Genomic DNA, 22,537 nt, shown 5'->3' with positions numbered 1-22,537 from the left:
CTAAACGGAAGCCTTTGGACTGAGAGGTCTCGTGTTTTGCACATTGTTCATAAATTGTTGTTTTGGTATGAAGTTGGCTGAGGTTTCTTATGGATTTCCCGGCATTTCGTCTGTTGTCCGGCCCGGACTAGATCTCGTTATTTTAAAGGTCGATCCTTGTTTCGGCTGAGTAGGATTCTGGTTCACTGCCTGGTGGTTCTGGTAGAACGCCGGGTGGCTGTGGTTGTGTTGCATTCTGTATGGGGCTGTGTGCTCGGAGCCGTGGAGTACCGTTTGTGTGAACTGCTTCACAGGGGAGTACTGATCGGGCCATTCTTGGTCCTCTGCTGTAGGAAATGATTTTATTATTATTTTAAAGTAACATTATCACTTGTTGCGTTAATTGCAACTTGGGTACTGAGAAATTTAGTAGTGTAATTACGGAAGATTTAATAGTGGCACATGCCCTTTACCTGTTTCGTAATTTGTTATTTACCGAAAGACCTTAAGGACTTACTCATATGATGTGATTTTCTTAAATTATTTTATTATTATGTCATTTTTTTTTAATTTGCTGATCACTGGTGTACTGTTCCAAGTATTAGAAAGTTTCAGGTAGGCATTACTCGGGTGGAACGCGCGGAACCGCAACGGAGAGAGTGGTTGCTTGCCTTACGTGTCCGTTGTTGGCGCTGCCTGGTGTCCGTTGTTTGTTTTGGTGCACCTGAGTTAAGTACTGTGTTGCCTCCTACCTTGCGGCCCCGCCGTGTTCTTCTCATAAACATTTCCTTCAAGGCATTTCAGTTAATTTTAGGCTAGTATTATTTTAATTTCTTACATTGGTAAAATTGTGTTGACTTCATTATGCACGCTGTTTGCCAAAGCGGAGTTGATGTGCCGTTGTAATTTCTTAAACTCCATTGTGTGTGCCCTTCGTGATACATATTGTTTGTCATAATAGATTTGTGTATGGCAATTATAATGTCGCATATATCACGATGTGCGTGTGTAATGGTGCAATAAATGGATGATTGTTGTTTCTGTTTTAGGCGCCCTTCATGCCTCCTTTCTTGTCCCTATTAGTATGCTATCCTTGTACTTGTGTTGGTAACCCACATCATGTGGCATCGTCACGCTGCAGGAGAGGGCCTCCATTTGTGAAGGAACCCTTCGAATTCGTGCGTTCTGTTTTCTGTCATGCACCGAAATACATACGCTACACACCGCCACGATACATGCTATAATTCGGTGCCCTCTAGCGGCAGAGAGCTACAAATATGTAGACAAGCAGACTGAAGATGTAGAATCCTAATTAAGTTTGGTTCATTTAAAAATCTTCGAGAATTTACACGCAGAAAATTGGGAGGCGTTGCTTTTCAGCACTGCCTCGTAGATAAGAGACAGAAAATCACTGCAACAGTCCTAAGTAAATGGAATTCACTAACGAAGGAGTATCTTAATAAAAGTTGATTTGCAGCTTTTGTAACTGATCGTCAATCTGCGTTAGTTACAAGGTGAAATTAATGGAGGAGGTAGAGATCCAAGGAAGGCAAATGAGTTTCGTCACCGGTTCGTTATGAAGCGAGACTGCGAGAAGGAAAAGCTCATTGAATTCCAGTGACAGACATTTCAAAGACAGGTGCTTCACCGAGAGCTCCACGCACCAGAGACTTATTCTGCGACCATACATCAATTTCAGCTGTTTGTGACAAGAAAATTTGTGGCAACCGGGGCTCGAACCTGAATTTTCCGTTTATCGAAGGCGGTGGCCCAAACCAATTAGGCTATCCGAGTGCACCTCCAGAAATGACCCCCCACTGTGCCCTCTGCTGGCGTATTTTTCCCTGTGAATATAACTGAAGACAGTACTTAACAAACTCCTGGAAATTGAAATAAGAACACCGTGAATTCATTGTCCCAGGCAGGGGAAACTTTATTGACACATTCCTGGGGTCAGATACATCACATGATCACACTGACAGAACCACAGGCACATAGACACAGGCAACAGAGCATGCACAATGTCGGCACTAGTACAGTGTATATCCACCTTTCGCAGCAATGCAGGCTGCTATTCTCCCATGGAGACGATCGTAGAGATGCTGGATGTAGTCCTGTGGAACGGCTTGCCATGCCATTTCCACCTGGCGCCTCAGTTGGACCAGCGTTTGTGCTGGACGTGCAGACAGCGTGAGACGACGCTTCATCCAGTCCCAAACATCCTCAATGGGGGACAGATCCGGAGATCTTGCTGGCCAGGGTAGTTGACTTACACCTTCTAGACCACGTTGGGTGGCACGGGATACATGCGGACGTGCATTGTCCTGTTGGAACAGCAAGTTCCCTTGCCGGTCTAGGAATGGTAGAACGATGGGTTCGATGACGGTTTGGATGTACCGTGCACTATTCAGTGTCCCCTCGACGATCACCAGAGGTGTACGGCCAGTGTAGGAGATCGCTCCCCACACCATGATGCCGGGTGTTGGCCCTGTGTGCCTCGGTCGTATGCAGTCCTGATTGTGGCGCTCACCTGCACGGCGCCAAACACGCATACGACCATCATTGGCACCAAGGCAGAAGCGGCTCTCATCGCTGAAGACGACACGTCTCCATTCGTCCCTCCATTCACGGCTGTCGCGACACCACTGGAGGCGGGCTGCACGATGTTGGGGCGTGAGCGGAAGACGGCCTAACGGTGTGCGGGACCGTAGCCCAGCTTCATGGAGACGGTTGCGAATGGTCCTCGCCGATACTCCAAGAGCAACAGTGTCCCTAATTTGCTGGGAAGTGGCGGTGCGGTCCCCTACGACACTGCGTAGGATATTACGGTCTTGGCGTGCATCCGTGCATCACTGCGGTCCGGTCCCAGGTCGACGGGCACGTGCACCTTCCGCCGACCACTGGCGACAACATTGATGTACTGTGGAGACCTCACGCCCCACGTGTTGAGCAATTCGGCGGTACGTCTACCCGGCCTCCCGCATGCCCACTATACGCCCTCGCTCAAAGTCCGTCAACTGCACATACGGTTCACGTCCACGCTGTCGCGGCATGCTACCAGTGTTAAAGACTGCGATGGAGCTCCGTATGCCACGGCAAACTGGCTGACACTGACGGCGGCGGTGCACAAATGCTGCGCAGCTAGCGCCATTCGACGGCCAACACCGCGGTTCCTGGTGTGTCCGCTGTGCCGTGCGTGTGATCATTGCTTGTACAGCCCTCTCGCAGTGTCCAGAGCGAGTATGGTGGGTCTGACACACCGGTGTCAATGTGTTCTTTTTTCCATTTCCAGGAGTGTATTTTCCTGTAATATGTGAAAAACTTTGATGTTTTCTCATGTGAAGTGCGATCGACTGAAAACGACAAAGACAATAAGCACGATTTATTATCTGTGTAGGCAATGATTAAAAAAGACAATAAATAGTGTGTTAATTTTTGTGTGTCTTTTTCCCAGTAGTACCGGTGACCAAGCAAATCGCACTCTTTCAACGTTCCGTATTAAGATGTCTGTAATAAGCTTTCAAAAATGGCTCTAAGCACTATGGGACTTAACATTTGAGGTGATCAGTCCCTTAGATTTAGAACTACTTAAACCTAACTAACCTAAGGACGTCAAACGCATCCATGCACAAGGCAGGATTCGAACCTGCGATCGTAGCAGCAGCGCGGTTTCGGACTGAAGCGCCTAGAACAGCTCGGCCACAACGGCCGGCTGTAATAAGCGTAATAATTGTTCATTTATCTACACCGTTTTCAGAATACAAAATGTTATTTGTTACTACTGAAACCATATTATATTTATAGAAAATTGTCTCCTCTCCTGCAGTATTAAAAGTTTAATTAGTTACGATCTTACCCCATTGTTATCCCCCATCATTGCCTGTACACCTACTTTTGGTAATTAGGGCTCTTCTAGCCAAGATATTATTGTGCTAAAACATTCAGTTTATGCATTTATGAAAGTATCTAAGTAATTATTTTCATGTTCTGATGCAGTACTGTGCCACAAGTGTCTAGTACGTTATTTTTCACGTAGGTGCTATTACAGAAAAAGCTATCGCTAAAGATGCCTTCATGCAATTAAAGTTAACAAACCAGTGTGCTACTAATAAACTTACATACATACATACATACAAACCCTAAAGTTTCAGCCCCTGAGACTGAAAGAGGTCATATGTTGTTTTTCCTCTGGTGTGCAATAGCGTATCTGCACGATAATGTAACTTCAATTTAAGTAAAAATAATTACAATAAGCTATTGAGCTCACCGAAGTGCTGAGTGTAATAATTCTGTGTTGACATATTTACAGTTTAAAAGATTGTTGGAAATTCTGTGATAAAAGTAATTAACTGCTTTGTTTTTAAAAGACAATTTCATACAACACGTTACAATAACACTACACACAGATGATTCATTCACACAAAACACAGTACGTCATAGGGCCACAACCTTTATGCACACACAGTTCGTGATTCCAGCAGGGCAGACAAATATGTTATCTTTATTTTAACCCTTCGTGGCATGGATGGATCACTGGTGATTGTGACAGAGGGGTGTGACAATGTGACATATGGAAGTGTGACTGGATCCTGGATTGGATAGCCTAAGTTCTTAAGGAGACAGCTTGCGAAAGCGGGATATCCGGATTCAAATCCCGTTGCGGCACAAATTTTCATGTGTGAAAATACCCCAATATGACTCCCAATATGACTTCGTATTTATAGTCCTTTATTCACATCACCAGAATTCCTGTTCCTCCTGCCACCGAACTTCAGCAATTCCCGTTGTGTGTTATTATCGACCTACCGAATTTTCTTTTTATATTTTCTAAGCTACCTCTCAGATTAAGGGATGATGACTTCCTCCTGAGTAGTCCCCGCCCAGAGATGCGAACGGGAGACTATTGTACCCAAGAGGACGGCATCATCATTTAACCATATAACAAACCTGCATGTCCTCAGAAAAAATTACGGCTGTAGTTAACCCTTGCTTTCAGCCGTTCGCAGTACCAGCACAGCCAGACCATTTTAGTTGATGTAACAAGCGCAGATCAGCGAATCATCCAGACTGTTGCCCCTGCAACTACTGAAAAGGCTGCTGCTCCCTCCTTCAGGAATCACACGATTGTCTGACCTCTCACCAGATACCCTACCGTTGTGGTTGCATTTACCGTCAGGCTGTCTGTATGATTGAGGCACACAGGCTATCCCACTCATGGCAAGGTACAGGATTGGTGGGGGCGCTGCAGTTACATTTGCAATACGTATAATAATTTTATTTATATAGATTGAAGCAGCTAGTGAAAATTTGTACCAAATCTGGGAAACGAACCCATGTCTCCTCCTTATTAGGCAGGTGCCACCTTGGCACAGCGATTCACACAACTGTCATGATCCAGCCTACTATAAATTTAAAGAACACTGGGGTGTCAGTGAGAATTTGAATCGACGAGAGAGGGTGCCAGGGTCATCCGTGCAGTCGTGTGAACCCCTGTGTCTAACTGGCTCAATGGCTAACGCACCTGGCTGTAAGCAAGAGGCTTGTGTTCGATTTCTGGTCTCAGTAAAAATTTTCACTCTCCGCTTCAGTCTATATACGTAAAGCAATATCTGTATGAGACCAGTAAAGTCTTTGAAATTGTGTCATTTCATGTGTGTTCAAATACGTGTGAAATATGTTAAATACAATATGCGATCAAAAGTATCCGGACACCTGGCTGAAATGACTTAGCAGTTTGTGGCGCCCTGCGTCGGTAGTGCTGGAATTCAATATGGTGTTGTCCCACCCTTATCCTTGATGAAAGCGTCCACTCTCGCAGGCATACGTTTAATCAGGTGCTGGAAGGTTTCTTGGGGAATGGCAGCCCATTCTTCACGGAGTGGTGCACTCAGGAGAGGTATCGATGTTGGTCGGTGAGGCGTGGACGAAGTCGGCGTTCCAAAACATCCGAAAGGCGTTCTGCATTATTCAGGTCAGGACTCAGTGCAGGCCAGTCCATTACAGGGATGTTACTGTAGTGTAACCAATGCGCCACAGGCCGTGCGTTATGAACAGGAGCTCGATAGTGTTGAAAGATGCATTCGCCATCCCCGAATTGTTCTTCAACGGTGGGAAGCAAGAGGGTGCTTAATACAATGTAGACCTTTGCTGTGATAGTGCCACGCAAAACGGAAAGGTGTGCAAGCTCCTCCATGAAAAACACGATCACACCATAACACCACCGCCTCAGAATTGTACAGTTGGCACTACACACGCTGGCAGATGACGTTCACCGGGCATTCGCCATAGCCACACCCCGCCATCGGATCGTCACTTTGTTTACCGTTATTTGTCACTCCACACAGCGTTGTTCCATTGTTCATTTGCCGAATGTTTAGGCTCCTTACACCAAGCGAGGCGACGTTTGGCGTTCTCGGCGTGATGTGTAGCTTATGAACAGCCGCTCAACCATAAAATCCAAGTTTTCTCTCCTCCCACCTAACTGTCATAGTACTTGCAGTGGATCCTGATGAAGCCTGGAATTCCTGTGTGATGGTCTGGACAGATGTCTGCCTATTACACATTACGAGCCTCCTCAACTGTCGGCGGTCTCTGTCAGTCAACAGACGAGGTCGGCCTGTATGCTTTTGTGCTGTACGTGTCCCTTCACGTTTCCACTTCACTATCATATCGGAAACAGTGAGCCTAGAAATGTTTAGGAGTGTGGAAATCTCGCGTACAGATATATGACGTAAGTGACGCCCAATCACCTGACCACGTTCGAAGTCCGTGAGTTCCGCGGAGCGCCCCATTCTGCTCTCTCACGATTTCTAATGACTGCTGAGGTCGGTGATATAGACTATCTGGCAGTAGGTGGCAGCAAAATGCACCTAACATGAAAAACGCATGGTTTTGCAGGTGTCCGGATATTTTTGATCACATAGAGTGTATGTGGCATGTGCATACTTGAGCAGAGCCACGGGTAAAAAAGCTTCTCCTAAATCTTATAGAGGAAGCTGTAGAGGGTAAAATATGTAGAGGAAGATAATTGAGAACGTAGGTGGTACTGTGAGATGGGAAGGTTGACACGGAAGATGAATACGTGGCGGGCCGAATCAAATTAGTCAGAAGGTTGAAGTAAAAAATAAAAAAAGAAGAAACCTGCCCTGGATACTGTTTGAAAAGAAATGCGATGTAGTTAAGAACGAGTAGCGTCCTCTTGGGGTAGGGCTGATAACGTGGAGAAGACATGGATAAACAGAGGAAGGAGAAGGTGATGAGCAGAAAGATGAGGGAGCAGGAGATGAACAAAAATAAGAGATGAGATGGATAGAGCGAGGAGGAAGAGGAGGAGATGGCTGGGGAAAAGAGGAGATGGACGCAAAGGGGGAAGGAGGAGATGGACAGAGAAAGTAGGGGACGAGGTGAAGAGGAAGTTGGAGGAGGAGGAGATGGATACAGAGAGTGGGAGGAGTTGGACCAATAGAGAGCAAAGAGGAGGAGATTGGGAGAGAGAGGGAAGAAGGAGGAGGACTAATAAAAGATTGCAACAAAAGGCATAGGTGGGTACCCAGGCAGTTAAAAAGAAAACTGGATCGCTATTGACATTTATTAGTGTAATGCTACATGACATAAAAGAAATAAAATGCGTATAACTACAATGTTAAAATAAGAAATACACAGTAAATAATAAATGCTTCCTGCTAGTGTGACCTGCAAACTTGGGCACGGCACATTCCAAATGAAATTTTTATCTGACACTTATTTTCAGAAAATTTACGTAGTTTTCTTGAACTAGGCTACTGGCAGATGTGTTAAAATTACGGAGAATGTTCTGTCCTTAGCTGGCCGAAGTGGCCTACCGGTTCTAGGTACAACAGTCTGGAACCGTGCGACCGCTATGGTCGCAGGTTCGAATCCTGCCTCCGGCATGGATGTGTATGATGTAGTAAGGTTTAAGTAGTTCTAAGTTCTAGGGGACTGATGACCTCACAAGTTAGGTCCCATAGTGCACAGAGCCATTTGAGGCATATATTCTGACCTTAAGAGCGCTAGGATTTCTTCAGATCTACAGGGTCGCATTTTTTGTACTGCCTTAGGAAACCAAGCCTCAACACTGACGTGTAGGTACAAAGCCAGCCCGGCTAGTCACGCAGTCTGACGTGCTGCTTCCCGAGCGGGAAGACGTACCGGTCCCCGGCGCGAATCTGCCCGGTGGATTACTGTTGAGGTCCGCTGTGCCGGTCAGCCTGGGGATGGTTTTTGAGGCGATTTTCCATCTGCCACAGCGAATGACAACTGGTTCCCCTTATTCCGTCTCAGATATGCTTGTCGGAGATTGCTACGCAAACACAGTCTCCGTGTATGCGTGCACCATAATACCAGGCAAACATTTGGTGCTAAACTCGTCTGGTATGAGACGTTCCCACAGGGGTCCACTGGGGGCCGAATCGCTCAATAACCCTGGGTCTGGGGCGGCGGTGGGGTGGGTGGACTGCTGTGGCCTGTTGCGGGCTTGTGAACCACTGAGGGCTACGAATGGACGAAGCCTCTCCGTCCTTTTTAGGTCCCCGGTTTAATACATCTCATACATACATACATAGGTACGAAGAAACTGGTACAGGAGGTGGCTGCAAGGTCGGCTTGTAAAAGAAATAAAACGTGCTGGCGAGGCGGCTCACCATGTCGAGGCTGTAGTGGACGCTGGAGACGTTGGCGCAGCGCGGCTCACTCGAGTTGGCGACGGGCCCCAGCAGCAGAGGGCCGCCGCCCAAGCCGGCCGCACCCCCGCCGCCCACGCGCACCGCGGAGCCGGCCCGGCCGCCGCCCGCGGCGCGCATGGCGGGCGCCGCCGCCATCAGCGCCAGCCGGGCCCCCGCCGCCCCCGCGAGGCGTGCCGCCGCCACCGCCCGCGCCGCCACCGCCGCCCTCGCCGCCGCCATCACCGCCGCCCGCGACAGCGTCGGCCGCGGGGCTTCCCCCACCTCTCCGGTCACCTGCGCAGCGCGAAACCAAAGGAAGAAAACGTAAACTGCTGTGGCTTTCTCCACCAGACATCACGGGGCCTAGAGTGTCAGCAACCAAACTGACAGCCTGCAGCCGCGGGTTGCCCGCATCGCAGGCGCACCGAAGCATTACACAACCGACAGGCAATATTGATGAACGGCCACAACAAGAACACAGCAAAGACACCAGCGGCCCCCAGGGCCACTACCGGCACACATAAACATAAGGAAGAGGCCACTGCAGATCCCAGAACTATTTTCACACGTCAAACCACGAGATGGAAAATAGTTCCGAGGTACTCATCCGCCGAAGCGCTATAAAAGCCGGCGCTCGGCCGCACATCGGCAGTTCATCGCCAGCAGACGTGTGTAGCTGCCGCCCAGGCAGCCCGGCTCGGATCTTCTCCCTGGTCGCTGGATTAGGCTTGGTATATCGGAGAAGTCTCTTGCGGAGACTAGCAGGAAATTATTTCAGTTGTTTTCTATATTATACGTGTATGTACTTGTGATTCGAACGGATCACTGTTTCGTGTTGGTGCTATACTTGGAGAATTTGCTTTGGTTAATTGAGAGTGCAAAAAATTGTTTTCGGACTTTGATCGTTAGTTTCTTTTGCTTATGCAGACATATCATAAACCACCCACAGCATGACCTCACCATGTGCCTCATCCACTTTAGAGTACCTTTGATCAAATTGGCATTTGGACAAAAGAGCAGCAGCTATTTGAACATCAAATGGCCAGACGGAAAACCAGATCCAAATAAGGAAGCGAAAGCTGAAAAGTGTATGGCTAACACGTTACAGACCATTGTTCATTTTGTTCTTCTCGATGTCTTGGGAACGTAAAAACAAATAACCATCTAAGGGGAAACGACAGGGTGACGGTCGAAAAAACTCGATTTTTTTAAAATTGCGGTATTCGAATTTATAAACATTAAAGAATTATTCCCCACAATATTATGCGCGAACTCCGAAAAGCCACGATTCTGTGAGCGCTTGAAGCCGAGCGTGCACAGCACGGCACGGCGTCAGACGGAGGACATAGAAGCAATTCAGAGGCGGGCTGCTAGATTTGTTACTGGTAAGTTTGATCATCACGCGAGTGTTACGGAAATGCTTCAGGAACTCGGATGGGAGTCTCTGGAGGAAAGGAGGCGTTCTTTTCGTGAATCGCTACTGAGGAAATTTAGAGAACCAGCATTTGAGGCTGACTGCAGTACAGTTTTACTGACGCCAACTTACATTTCGCGGAAAGACCACAAAGATAAGATAAGAGATTAGGGCTCGTACAGAGGCATATAGGCAGTCATTTTTCCCTCGTTCTGTTTGGGAGTGGAACAGGGAGAGAAGATGCTTGTAGTCGTACGAAGTACCCTCCGCCACGCACCGTATGGTGGATTGTGGAGTGTGTATGTAGATGTAGACACGATTGCGCGCTCACGTTGCCTTCATTGCATCCGTGAGATGTTTACATTTTTTCATAGACCTAATTTGCTGGAGCCTTATTTGGACAGTTTTGCTGAAAATATGAACGAAAATTTCCATATTTGGAGATACGCTACAAAAATAACACCCAGCCGAAACGAAGTTGTTGTATTGTTTCAAATTTGGCCATACGTCTATTCAATGTAGGTCATGCCGCATTATTGCACGTGGAAAATGCCCTTCAAATCAAAATCGGCGATGAAATACGCCGATTCTGTGAAGATGCGGTGATGCGTTCAGTGACGAAAAGGGCTTTGAGGACGGAAATAAGGGCTTATCACATCAAAGTAGCAGAAAGCGACATCCATTAACTGGGGCGAAAGTTGTTATGGACCAGGCACATACGATATCCCGTAAGTTTCAAACTTTGTGCCTTTTTTATATGATAAATACTTGTCAAACTTTAAACGAGTTTTTCTCAAAATCATGCGTTCGGCATGGCTGTCGTAGCCCAGGCCACAGTTTTCATGCGACTTTAATGATTTTTGGTGAATTTCTTACACACTGTTGCGAGGAAAGTACAATAATCACCACTGCAGTCGGAATGTCGTAATCTGCTTTTACGCAAATACTGCACAGAAATCATTACCATCCCTTCCACCTGCAGAAGGTAGAAGAATTGTAGCTGGAAGACTACAGCAGAAGCTGGATTTCTGCCAATTCATACTACGGCGTCAAAGGCACGACCAGAACATTTAACGAATTAATACTACCGTTCACCGACGGAGCATGTTTCAAAAAGGATGTGCGTAAATGGCGCGAACAGGAAGAAGAAAATTCCACGGTACAGTGATACGAGGGTATCAACAATGTGTCAATATCTGGTGTGGCAATTCGGTTAGCATCTCTTAGAGCCACCTGTGCTATCACCGAGTCCCACAGGAGGGCCACATCTGCGTTTCGTGGATGCTGCTCTGCTCTAACTGTTGAAAGACGTTACTTTGGCCTCCTCACTTCAGGGGCACAGTGGATACAACCTGGACAATTCCCTTCCAAAGAGGCACAGTATTGCCAGCTCGAACGCCACACATTAATCCACTGGATTTTCCTTCCAAGGACGTGGTGTAAATACCAGCTGGATCGCCAGACATTAATTCACTGGATTTCCCTTCCAAAGAGGCCATGTGGCATTCACAGCTGGATCACCAGACCTTAACCCACCGGATTTCGCTTCCAAAGAGCCTCTGTAACATTTCCAGCTGTATTGACAGACTTTAATCCACTGGATTTCCCTTCCAAAGAGATCCTGTAGCATTACCAGCTGGACAGCCAGACCTTCATTCACTGGATTTCCCTTCCAAAGAGGTATTTGTGGCACTGACAGGTAGATCGCCAGACCTTAACCCACTGGATTTCGCTTCCAAAGAGGCCATGTGGCAATGACAGCTAGATCGCCAGACTTTAACTCACCGGATTTCCCTTCCTAAGAGCCCCTGTAGCATTACCTGTTGTATTGCCAGACCTTAACCCAATGGATTTCCCTTCCAAAGAGGTCCTGTAACACTACTAGCTAGATCGCCATACCTTAATTACTGGATTTCCCTTCCAAGGAGGCCATGTGGCATTGACAGCTAGATCGCCAGGCCTTAACCCACTGGATTTCGCTTCCAAAGTGACCCTGTAACGTTCTCATCTGGACAGTCAGACTTTTATCCATTGGATTTCGTTGTGTCATGTCTGAGTAGCAGTATTTTGTATTCTGATTCTTTGTACTCGTTCCTTGAGACTAAATGCAGGACACAGATACCAAATAACAAAACATACATTCACGGAAATACATTTCCTCCCTACTTTTCTTTTCCTGTGCCAACTAGCTACGATACGTACCGGATGGTGAAAACGGAACGAGATAGATGTGGATGCTGTGACTGCCGGCCTTGTCACGCATACTATAGCTTGGTGCCGCATGCTTCGCCTTCTAATCGGCGGCATCGACTACTTACAACACATACATGTTGTGAGGTGTTGCTGTTTGTCCCCTTGCACAGGAAAACCCAAAAGCCAGCTTCACATTTCTCCATCTTATAACATTTAACTGCATTGCCATTAGTGACATAGGAACATGACGAAAACGAATTACATTTGTAACACAATGTATGACTCTTCGTATGAAGTATTTTTCCTCATTTACGACACAATCTATTCCGCGTCGTTGCAACGGACCTGAACTTGAAAGCAATATAGAAATGGAAGAGGGTATAGATAAAGATGATATGGGAAATATACTGGGAGAACCATTTGACATAGCGCTGAAAGACCTAAATCGAAACAAGACCCTAAGAGTAGACGAAATTTCGTCAGAACCCCTGATAGCCTTGGGAGAGTCAGCCATGACAAAACTATTCCATCTTTAGTGAAAAGCGTATGGGACAGGAGAAATACCCCCAGATTTCAAGAAGAATGTAAAAATTCAATTTCCAAAGAAAGTAGATGCTGACAGGTGCGAATCTTACTGAACTATCAACTTAATAAGTCGTGGTTGGAAAATACAGAAGAATGGGAGAACTGTTAGAAGCTGATCTCAGGGAAGATGATTTGGGTTCCGTAGAAATGTATGGACACTTGGGGCAATACTGACCCAGCGACTTATCTTGGAAGAGAGGCGAAGGAAAGAGAAACCTACGGTTATAGTAGTTGTAGACTTAAAGAAAGTTTTTGACAATGTTGACTGGTATTCTCTCTTTGAAATTCTGATGGCAGCAGGGGTAAAATACAGTGGGCGAGAGGCTTTTTACAAGCTGTACAAAAGCCAAACGACAGTTATAAGAGTCAAGGGGCACGAAAGGAAAGCAGTGATTGAGAAGAGAGTGATACATAGGTGTAGTCTTTCTCTGATATTGTTCAATCTGTACACTGAGCAAACAGTAAAGGAAAGAAAAGAAAAATTTGGAGTAGGAGTTAAAGTTCAGGAAGAAGAAGTAAAAACTTCGAAGTTTGTCGATGACATTGTATTTCAGCCAGAAACAGCAAAGGATATGAAAGAGCAGTTGAATGGAATGGACAATGTCTCGAAAGGAGGATGTAAGATGAGCATCAACAAAAACGAAATAACGATGTTGGAATGTAGTCGAATTAAGGGGAATTGGAATGCCCTATCCCGACAATGTTTTTGTGACTTGTCTACCCTGTATTTGAGGAACCACTGTAGCCATTGACATGAAACTTTTACAGGACATTAAACTGTATGTTGTGAGTCTCCTGAAATACAATAATTGAACTTCAACCACTGCTTTCAGCAATAAAATGTTTTTTAATTAAACGGTCAAAACTTTATTTCAAGTTCCTCAACCTGGTGCCCATCCTCTTCTGGACATATCAATACAAACACACAATTTAACTTTTATAACACAGCATTCCACAGCGATCTATATAAAAAATTACCGACTTTATTAGATCTTGAACTAATACACGTAAAAATTTTAACATTTACAACTGGTGTAGATTATATTTAAAAAATAAAATAAAATACTTCCCATGTGAGTTTATAAGTGATATTTATATATGGGTCAAATGTCTCTGAGCACTATGGGACTCAATAGGACTTAACTACTGATTATATATATATATATATATATATATATATATATATATATATATATATATATTATTCGGTAAATTGGAAATTTTATAATGAGATACAAATCCGAAAACGTGAAAAAAAAATTCCGTTCAACCTCTTCTTAAATCAGGTGATGCTGTGGAATTTAGAATAGGAAACGAGACAATAAAAGTAGTAGATGAGTTTGCTATTCATCAACATCCTAACTAATGATGCCAGAAGTGAAAGGGATATAAAATGTAGACTGGCAATGGCAAGAAAATCGTTTCTGAGGAAGCGAAATTTTTAACACTGAATGTAGATGCAAGTCTTAGGAAGTCTTTTCTGAAAGTATTTGTATCCACTGTAGTAATGTATGGAGGTGAAACATGGACTATAAATAATTTTCATGAGAAAAGAGTAGAAGTTTTCGAAATGTGATGCTACAGAAGAGTGCTCAAGATTAGTAGGATAGCTCACGTAACCGATGATGAGGTACTGAATAGAATTGGGAAGAAAAAGTATATTGTAGGACAACCTAACTAGCAGAAGGGATCGGTTGATAGGTCACGTTCTGAGACATCAAGGGATCATCAGTTTAGTGATTGAGGTAAGTGTGGAGCGTAAAAATTGTAGAGGCAGACGATCAGACCAACACATTAAGCGAATCCAAAATAATTTAAGTTACAGTGGTTTTTCGGAGATGAAGAGGCTTATACGGGGTCGAGTAGCAAGGTGAGGTATATCAAACCAGTCTTAAAACTGAAGAGCAACAGAACAACAACATCGTCTCAGCTATTGTTGGTAGATATCCTCCAGTTATCTCCATCACACCTAAAGGTACAAGTCGGGTATAATCAAACTTTCGGTTCTACAGGGTTTCAGGGAGAGCATAAGGGAACAATTGACAGGAATGGGGGAAAGAAATACAGTAGAAGAAGAATGGGTATCTTTGAGGGATGAAATAGTGAAGGCAGCACAGGATCAAATAGGTAAAAAGAAAAGGGCAAGTAGAAACCCTTGGGTAACAGAATAAATATGGAATTTAATCGTTGAAAGGACAAAATATTAAAATGCAGTAAATGAAGCAGACGAAAAGGAATACATACGTCTCAAAAATGAGATCGACAGGAAGTGCAAAATGGCTAAGCAGGGATGGCTAGAGGACAAATGTAAGGATGTAGAGGCTTATCTCACTAGGGGTAAGATAGATACTGCCTACAGAGAAGAGACCTTAACAGAGAAGAGAAACACTTGTATGAATATCAAGAGGTCAAATGGACACCCAGTTCTAAGCAAAGAAGGGAAAGCAGAAACGTTGAAGGAGTATATAGAGAGTCTATATAAGGATGATGCCCTTAGGACAACATTATGGAAATGGAAGAGAATGTAGATGAAGATGAAATGGAAGATACGATACTGCGTGAAGAGTTTGACAGAGCACTGAAAGACCTGAGTCGAAACAAGACCCCGGGAGTAGACAACATTCCATTAGAACTACTGACGGCCTTGGGAGAGCCAGTCCTGACAAAACTCTACCATCGGGTGAGCAAGATGTGTGAGACAGGCGAAACACCCTCAGACTTCAAGAAGAATATAATAATTCCAATCCTAAATAAAGCAGGTGTTGACAGATGTGAAAATTACCGAACTATCAGTTTAATAAGTCATGGCTGCAAAATACTAACACGAATTTTTTACAGACCAATGGAAAAACTAGTAGAAGCCGACCTCGGGATGATCAGTTTGGATTCCGTAGAAATATTGGAACACGTGAGGCAATAATGACATTACGACTTATCTTAGAAAATAGATTAAGGAAAGGCAAACCTTCGTTTCTAGCATTTGTAGACTTAGAGAAAGATTTTGACAGTGTTGACTAGAATACTCTCTTTCGAATCCTGAAGGTGGCAGGGGTAAAATACAGGGAGTGAAAGGCTATTTACAATTTGTACAGAAAGCAGATGGCAGTTATAAGAGTCGAGGGGTATGAAAGGGAAGCAGTGGTTGGGAAGGGAGTGAGACAGTGTTGTAGCCTATCCCCGACGTTATTCAGTCTGTATATTGAGCAAGCAGTGAAGGAAACAAAAGAATAGTTCGGAGTAAGTATTAAAATCCATGGAGAAGAAATAAAAACTTTGATGTTCGCCGATGACATTGTAATTCTGCCAGAGGCAGCAAAGCACTTGGAAGAGCAGTTGAATGGAATGGACAGTGTCTTGAAATGAGGGTATAAGATGAACATCAACAAAAGTAAAACGAGGATAATGGAATGTAGTCGAATTAAGTCGAGTGATGCTAAGGGAATTAGATTAGGAAATGAGACACTTAAAATAGTAAAGGAGGTTTGCTATTTGGGGACTAAAATAACTGATGATGGTGCAAGTAGAGAGGATATAAGATGTAGACTTGCAGTGGCAAGGAAAGCGCTTCTGAAGAAGAGAAATTTGTTAACATCGAGTATAGATTTAAATGTCAAGAAGTCGTTTCTGATAATATTTGTATGGAGTGTAGCCATGTATGAAAGTGAAACGTGGACGATTAATAGTTTAGACAAAAAGAGAATAGCTTTCGAAATGTGGTGCCACAGAAGAATGCTGAAGATTAGATGGGTAGATCACATAACTAATGAGGAGGTATTGAATAGAATTGGGGAGAAGAGGAGTTTGTGGCACAATTTGACTAGAAGAAGGGATCGGTTGGTAGGACATGTTCTAGACATCGAGGGATCACCAATTTAGTATTGGAGGGCAGCGAGGAGGGTAAAAATCGTAGAGGGAGACCAAGAGATGAATACACTAAGCAGATGCAGAAGGATGTAGGCTGCAGTAGGTACTGGCAGATGAAGAAGCTTTCACAGGATAGAGTAGCATGGAGAGCTGCATCAAACCAGTCTCAGGACTGAAGACCACAACAACAACAACCTGGGAGAGTGTAGACGCATGGGTACCCAACATCACAGAAATGATGTTGAGCCTGTACACTTCAGGATTCGCGTTGTTAGTAGTGTGTAGCCAATAAGTACCTCCATTCTATTAATGATATTCTCGTTCGTATTCTTAATGTTCAGCTTTATTGTGAAGCAATGAGCCAGACATTAACATAGAACATCTAATAGAAAAACAAACACAATGCAAAGAGTAAATGGTTATGTGCACACTAGAGTCTTTGCCGCTGCCCCTGTACTGTGCACACGCAACTATTTGTCTGCGTGCCCTCACACAGCCCCCTGCGTGAAGAGCGGAGCTCCAGGAATGTGCGGAAGCTTGTACCGGACCCTTGGCCCGGCTCTTGTGCGAATTTCCGGCCGTACTTCCTCCATCGTCGTATCCTCTCGCAGCTTCATCTGGCTCGCAGCCCCCCCACCATCCGTTGCACCCTGCAGGGCCCCTCGTCTTGCTGCAGGCCCGCCTCCTTTTCTTGTCTTACATCTTCTAGCAGTAAGTGAGCCGGCTTCTCCCGGGCTATTGGCACAGTAACACTCTTATCGCCAATGTCAGTCAGTTAACTTTGTATACTGACTGATATACTTCGATTACCGGGAGTGATGGATAATCGTCTAGCATTGCAAGAAAATGTGCAGAATACGAAGAAGAGAAGGTATTTGCGGAGTAACGAGCGTTCGATCGTCTCTAATGTTATTACAGCGTGTGTTAAAGAGGCGACGCAAAAGAACTGTTGGTTAATATTACCAGTCCCAATCAAAGGGCTGCAGTTTATGCAATAGGACGCATAAGGAACGAACGCGAAAATAAGCCGCATGGTTTAGTGGAATTGCAGCGAAGGAAAACTAATAATCTTGGGAGGAAACCGATCGTTATAGACAGTTTCTAAATCACGTAAAATCTTTTATGCTTATGGAACACCAAATCTCTATCTCGGTCACTCTTCACCTGATTCTGAGACATATTGCTTGAAATTTGTGCGCAATAGCTATTCTAAACACCGCTGAAATTTTCTTCGATGCATGTACGTGGATTCTGGAGTTCTAAGCAAAGAGTTTGACATACGAGATACGTTCACGTATTAACTATTATTTTTTGGTAGGAACTTTATTTGTTAATCTACAGCAACGTTATTCCCCATTAGATACTACACAATTGTGCCATTGCTTTTTCCAATTTCTGAAATTCTTTAGGAACTGTTTCTTTGGGGTAGTTTATAGGTCTCTTAACTGTGCATTTTTAATCTCATCCAGGCTTGTAAAATCGCTGTCCTTTAAGGTCTGCTTTGAAATGTTTATACCACTTGTATGCCATTGGTTCACTTGTAACAGGCTCACCAAGCTCACCAAAAGCAATATTTAATATTTCAAAAAATTTCATACACTTCATTCCATTCCTATAACAAAATTTAATACAGATTCTCTAATCTATTTTTATACAAATCAAATAATCGTTGATGCTACCAAAACACATGAAACCTTTTTGACAGCTAACAACAGAGTAATACCCAATATGCATAACATTGTACACGTACTTTTGAGACACGTTTACTAAAACAGTGACAAAAAGCAGTGCAAATCAGACTAATACAACACGCAAAATTGTAAATTTCTGCTTACTTTTTAAACACTCTTCGTGTTGCGAAAATTGTTAAGTTGCAATGCAGTCTTTCAAAGAAAACTTCTACCTTTTAGTAGAAACAGAAAGTAAGAACAAGCCTCAAATTCTACAAATTGATTGCATTATATGGGGTTCGTTTTACGAATAGCAATAGAGGAACACGCAATACATTCACATGAACAGGCATTCGTTTCTATGTTTGTAGGATAATCCTGCCTTCCACTGTTATCTTAATATTACTTACTCTATAATATTGTGTTTCGGAAGAAGGTTCAAAAATGGTTCAGATGGCTCCGAGCACTATGCGACATTCTGAGGTCATCAGTCGCCTAGAACTTAGAACTAATTAAACCTAAATAACCTAGGACATCACACACATCCATGCCCGAGGCAGGATTCGAACCTCCGACCGTACCGGTCGCTCGGCTCCTGACTGCAGCGCCTAGAACCGCACGGCCACTCCGGCCGGCTCAGAAGAAGGTATTGTTTTTTGTATTCCTTACGGTCTTAATATACATTTGTCTAAAAATGAACGCAGCGGAGACGTATCTGTACACGGCATCGCCTCAGATTTAAAGCGCGCACCGCGGCTGGGGCGGTAGTACTTTGTGAAACACCCTGTAGAAGACCTTGTGACGTAGCTGACTTGGCAGAGTGGGGACTCGCTCGCTCGCTCTTCAGTTTACCGACAGACTATACTTTATAAGGTCCCGTATATGGTGGCTGCAATGGAGTTCTGACTGCGTCGGTTCACAACATTACATGCAAGCACTTGCCCAATTCCCTATGTACCAACGACGTCCTAAGGCCATACCGAGTCACTGGTTGTGGCCTAAGCTCGGCCACTTGAGCCTTTGCTCTCGTTAACAAGTATGGAAGGTCCGGCTCGCCTGTACTCTTCTGAAAAAACTCTTCGGCTAGGCATAAGGTTTCCCCGTATACTAATTCCGCTGTAGATGCTCCGAGGTCGGGTTTGAAAACAGTGCGTGAGCCTAGTAACACTAGTGGCAAAGCTGCTGACCAATCCTCGCCATGGCACATTAACACTGCCTTACGTGTTCGGTGTCACTGCTCTACCATGCTGTTGCTTTGCGGATGATAACTTGTAGTACGGTGACGGCGGAACCCGCATATGTTTGCCAGCTCCAGGAACATGGAGGATTCGAACTGACGTCCTCGGTCCGTCCTAACATGTACCGGACATCCGAAACGTGCTATCCACGTTGTCAAGAACGCCCGACGGACTGTCTCTGCTGATATATCTGAAATGGGGATTGCTTCTGCCCATCTCGTAAATCTGTCAATTGCCGTCAATAGATACCGATAGCATTTGGACATTGGCAACGGTTCAACAATATTCAGATGCACATTGTAGGGATGGCAAGAATTATGCCCCTTACATGAAGTCATTAAAGATCACCTAACTCACGTTTAGCGAACAGTAGGGCTGAACAAAATGACTGACAAGGCACAATGCATCTTGTAGAGGGTATAGTATGGATGTATTGGAATAATTAACGTCAGGTGATGCTTTTGAAGGAATTCACACGACATGAAAACTTCGTGGAAACACGTCGATTTACTGGAGGCTAGTTTATCCTAGGGAAGTATTCGAGTGACTGTGTCCGGCGGGGAAGTGGCGAAGGGAAGCGGCGGGGAAGTGGTGAAGGGAAGCGACAATAGGAAGCTTAGGGCGGCTCAAGCTCTGACGAAGCGGTAACGGGGTGTGGCCTCCAGCTGCCTTAAGATGAGTGACAGTGAGTTGGTGGTTGACCCCATGCTGGCATACTGGGAAGCAGACGGAGAACTTGTACGCCTGTTGATAAATGTCCGTCGTCCCGTTTTCAGTGAAACATGCGAGAAAACCGCACAAAGCTACAGTGGAGCGGTCAACAGAGGTCAAAATACGCATGTTCGTGACTATAACAACTTCACGATGAATTCATGGTCCGCAGAGTCTGAAATGAATCAGGTGACGAGTGACAGAATGAAATATGCTGGCCTCCGATGGGAATGCAGGAGCAAGGAATTTGAAGTACTCTCCTGAGAGTAAGAATTCCGGAAAAATTGGTGTTTGTGCAGACGCTAACCTTGATGGGGTGGTCTGGGAGGTGCTAAATAGCAGAAGTTGAGAGAAAGGGAAATTCTGTGGGAATTTGTTCACTTCCCAGAGCAGGCATTGGTCGGCGCTGGGAAACGACACATAATTAATGCGATTTGCGTTTCAAATGTGATTTAGCTGGAGGGAAACCGAGGTGAAGAGTGGACTGGGAGAAGTCTCCGTAGTGGTCTTCCGTTTGCAGCTTGCCTAGAGTGCGGATGTGGCGTTCTTTACTCAGCTTTCCTGAGAGAGAGTGAGCATCTCTGCAATTTAGGACTTAGCAAACGAAACGATTGAGCATGGAGATAGGAAGTTTTCGTTCAGCTATGTACTGAACAAGATAGCTAGGAGTGAATAGACGAGTGCAGACTTGCAGCAGCACGAGGTCGGCCGACGTCCGCACAACGACGCCACCCCGCCACGCTGAATTCAGTGTTATGGCGCCCGCTCTGGCCACTGATTAATTTGCTGGATCAGGTCGGCAAAGTTTGCACGAGGGTTTCATGGGCCGTGAAATGCAGAATTCTTCTTGCACTTTGCATAACGCCTGGGTCAGTCGATAGGAATTACTTTTGATTTATCGCACATTACTCCACGCATACGCAATTCATTACCACTGCCTGTTAGGAGAGTCATGTAATGTGATGATTGAAGGTCGTGAGTTAAAATAAATCTGTGCTAATCGACTGCATCTGTTTTCAACCAAGTAGTTGAAATCCCAAGTCACTTTCTTAATTAATTTTATGTTCAACATTTGCATCTGGTGTTCAATAGCTGAATATAACATCAATGTGCACCCCATTTTTAATTAAAAGGGATCCATTTTGAATCAATCAATGTCAACACTGCCACCACAGTTTAATCAGGAGTCACAGGGCCTTATTACTTTCTTTGTGTTATCCGACATTGCGGCAGTTTTGCACTCTCTGTTGATCTATTAGTCAATTACCTGGGGTGAACACGCACCAAAACCAGAAAAGTGACAGGTGGGGTGTTACATCATGTTTGAAACGACCAGTTGGCCTGTCAACTTTACCCACTGGCTTTTTCTCACTGCGTCCCACTTTACATTGCTGACAATCCAGACACGTCTGCACCCACTTCCGGCAGTCTCTCTTAATTCCTAGCCACACAAACGCTCGATCATTAATTTTACACTCACTTGCGGTCCGGGATGAGCCAAACCACGTAACCCTTAGAATACTTCCTTGCACAAACTCTCCAGCACAAAAGGTCTAGGCCGTCACTGTGAGGTATCGCACCATAACTGTATTGTCTCACCTTCCAGACACAGTTTTCTTAACTTCAACCCGAAAAACATGCAGTTGTGCATCATCCTTCTGCTCTCTCGCCATTGTAGCATAGCGCACTGAATACTTTATTGCCGCAATTCGTGAGAAGTAATCTGCCACCGTATTCTCAGCACCGTTAATATGTCGTAAATCAGTAGTTAACTGGCTTAAATATTCCAGTTGCCTGAATTCTTTAGGTGACAAAGTATCCGTACGCTTGTAGAATGCGAAAGTGATCTGTAAATGATGTAAATGGTCTGGCTCCCACGTAAGGCCGGAAATACCTTATGGCTTCGTAAACAGCCAGCAGCTGTCTATCATACGCACTCCAGTTCCGCTGTGGGTCTGTGAGTTTCTTGGAGAAGAAGCCTAAAGGCTGCCAGTTACCAGCAGTCCACTGATACAACGCTGCCCCAATCGCCACCTGACGTACGTCAACAACAATAGCTAGCTTCGCATCTTTCTCTGGGTGAGCTACCGAAACCGCTTGCTTTAGGCTATCCTTTATCCTCTCGAACGCGCGCTGGTTGCTTGATGTCCATTGTAGCCTCTGGTTTTTCCCGGTGTTCGTGCCCGCCAAAGTCTCCTGCGT

The 22,537-nt window shown here is 44.9% G+C and overlaps 1 protein-coding gene across 1 annotated transcript in view; it reads right to left on the bottom strand.

Moving 5' to 3' along the window:
- LOC126291731 (uncharacterized) overlaps positions 1–22,537 on the bottom strand; it is a 235,149-nt gene that overhangs the window by 124,521 nt on the left and 88,091 nt on the right. Inside the window, exon 2 of the mRNA XM_049985403.1 lies at positions 8,640–8,954. Within this exon, the coding sequence (XP_049841360.1) occupies positions 8,640–8,954 (315 nt within the window). The remainder of the gene's footprint in view (positions 1–8,639; positions 8,955–22,537) is intronic.

Source organism: Schistocerca gregaria, chromosome 9 (genome assembly GCF_023897955.1).
Source record: "Schistocerca gregaria isolate iqSchGreg1 chromosome 9, iqSchGreg1.2, whole genome shotgun sequence".
In the NCBI taxonomy this organism is placed as follows: Eukaryota; Metazoa; Arthropoda; class Insecta; order Orthoptera; family Acrididae; genus Schistocerca; species Schistocerca gregaria.
This window is presented reverse-complemented; position numbering and strand designations above follow the sequence as displayed.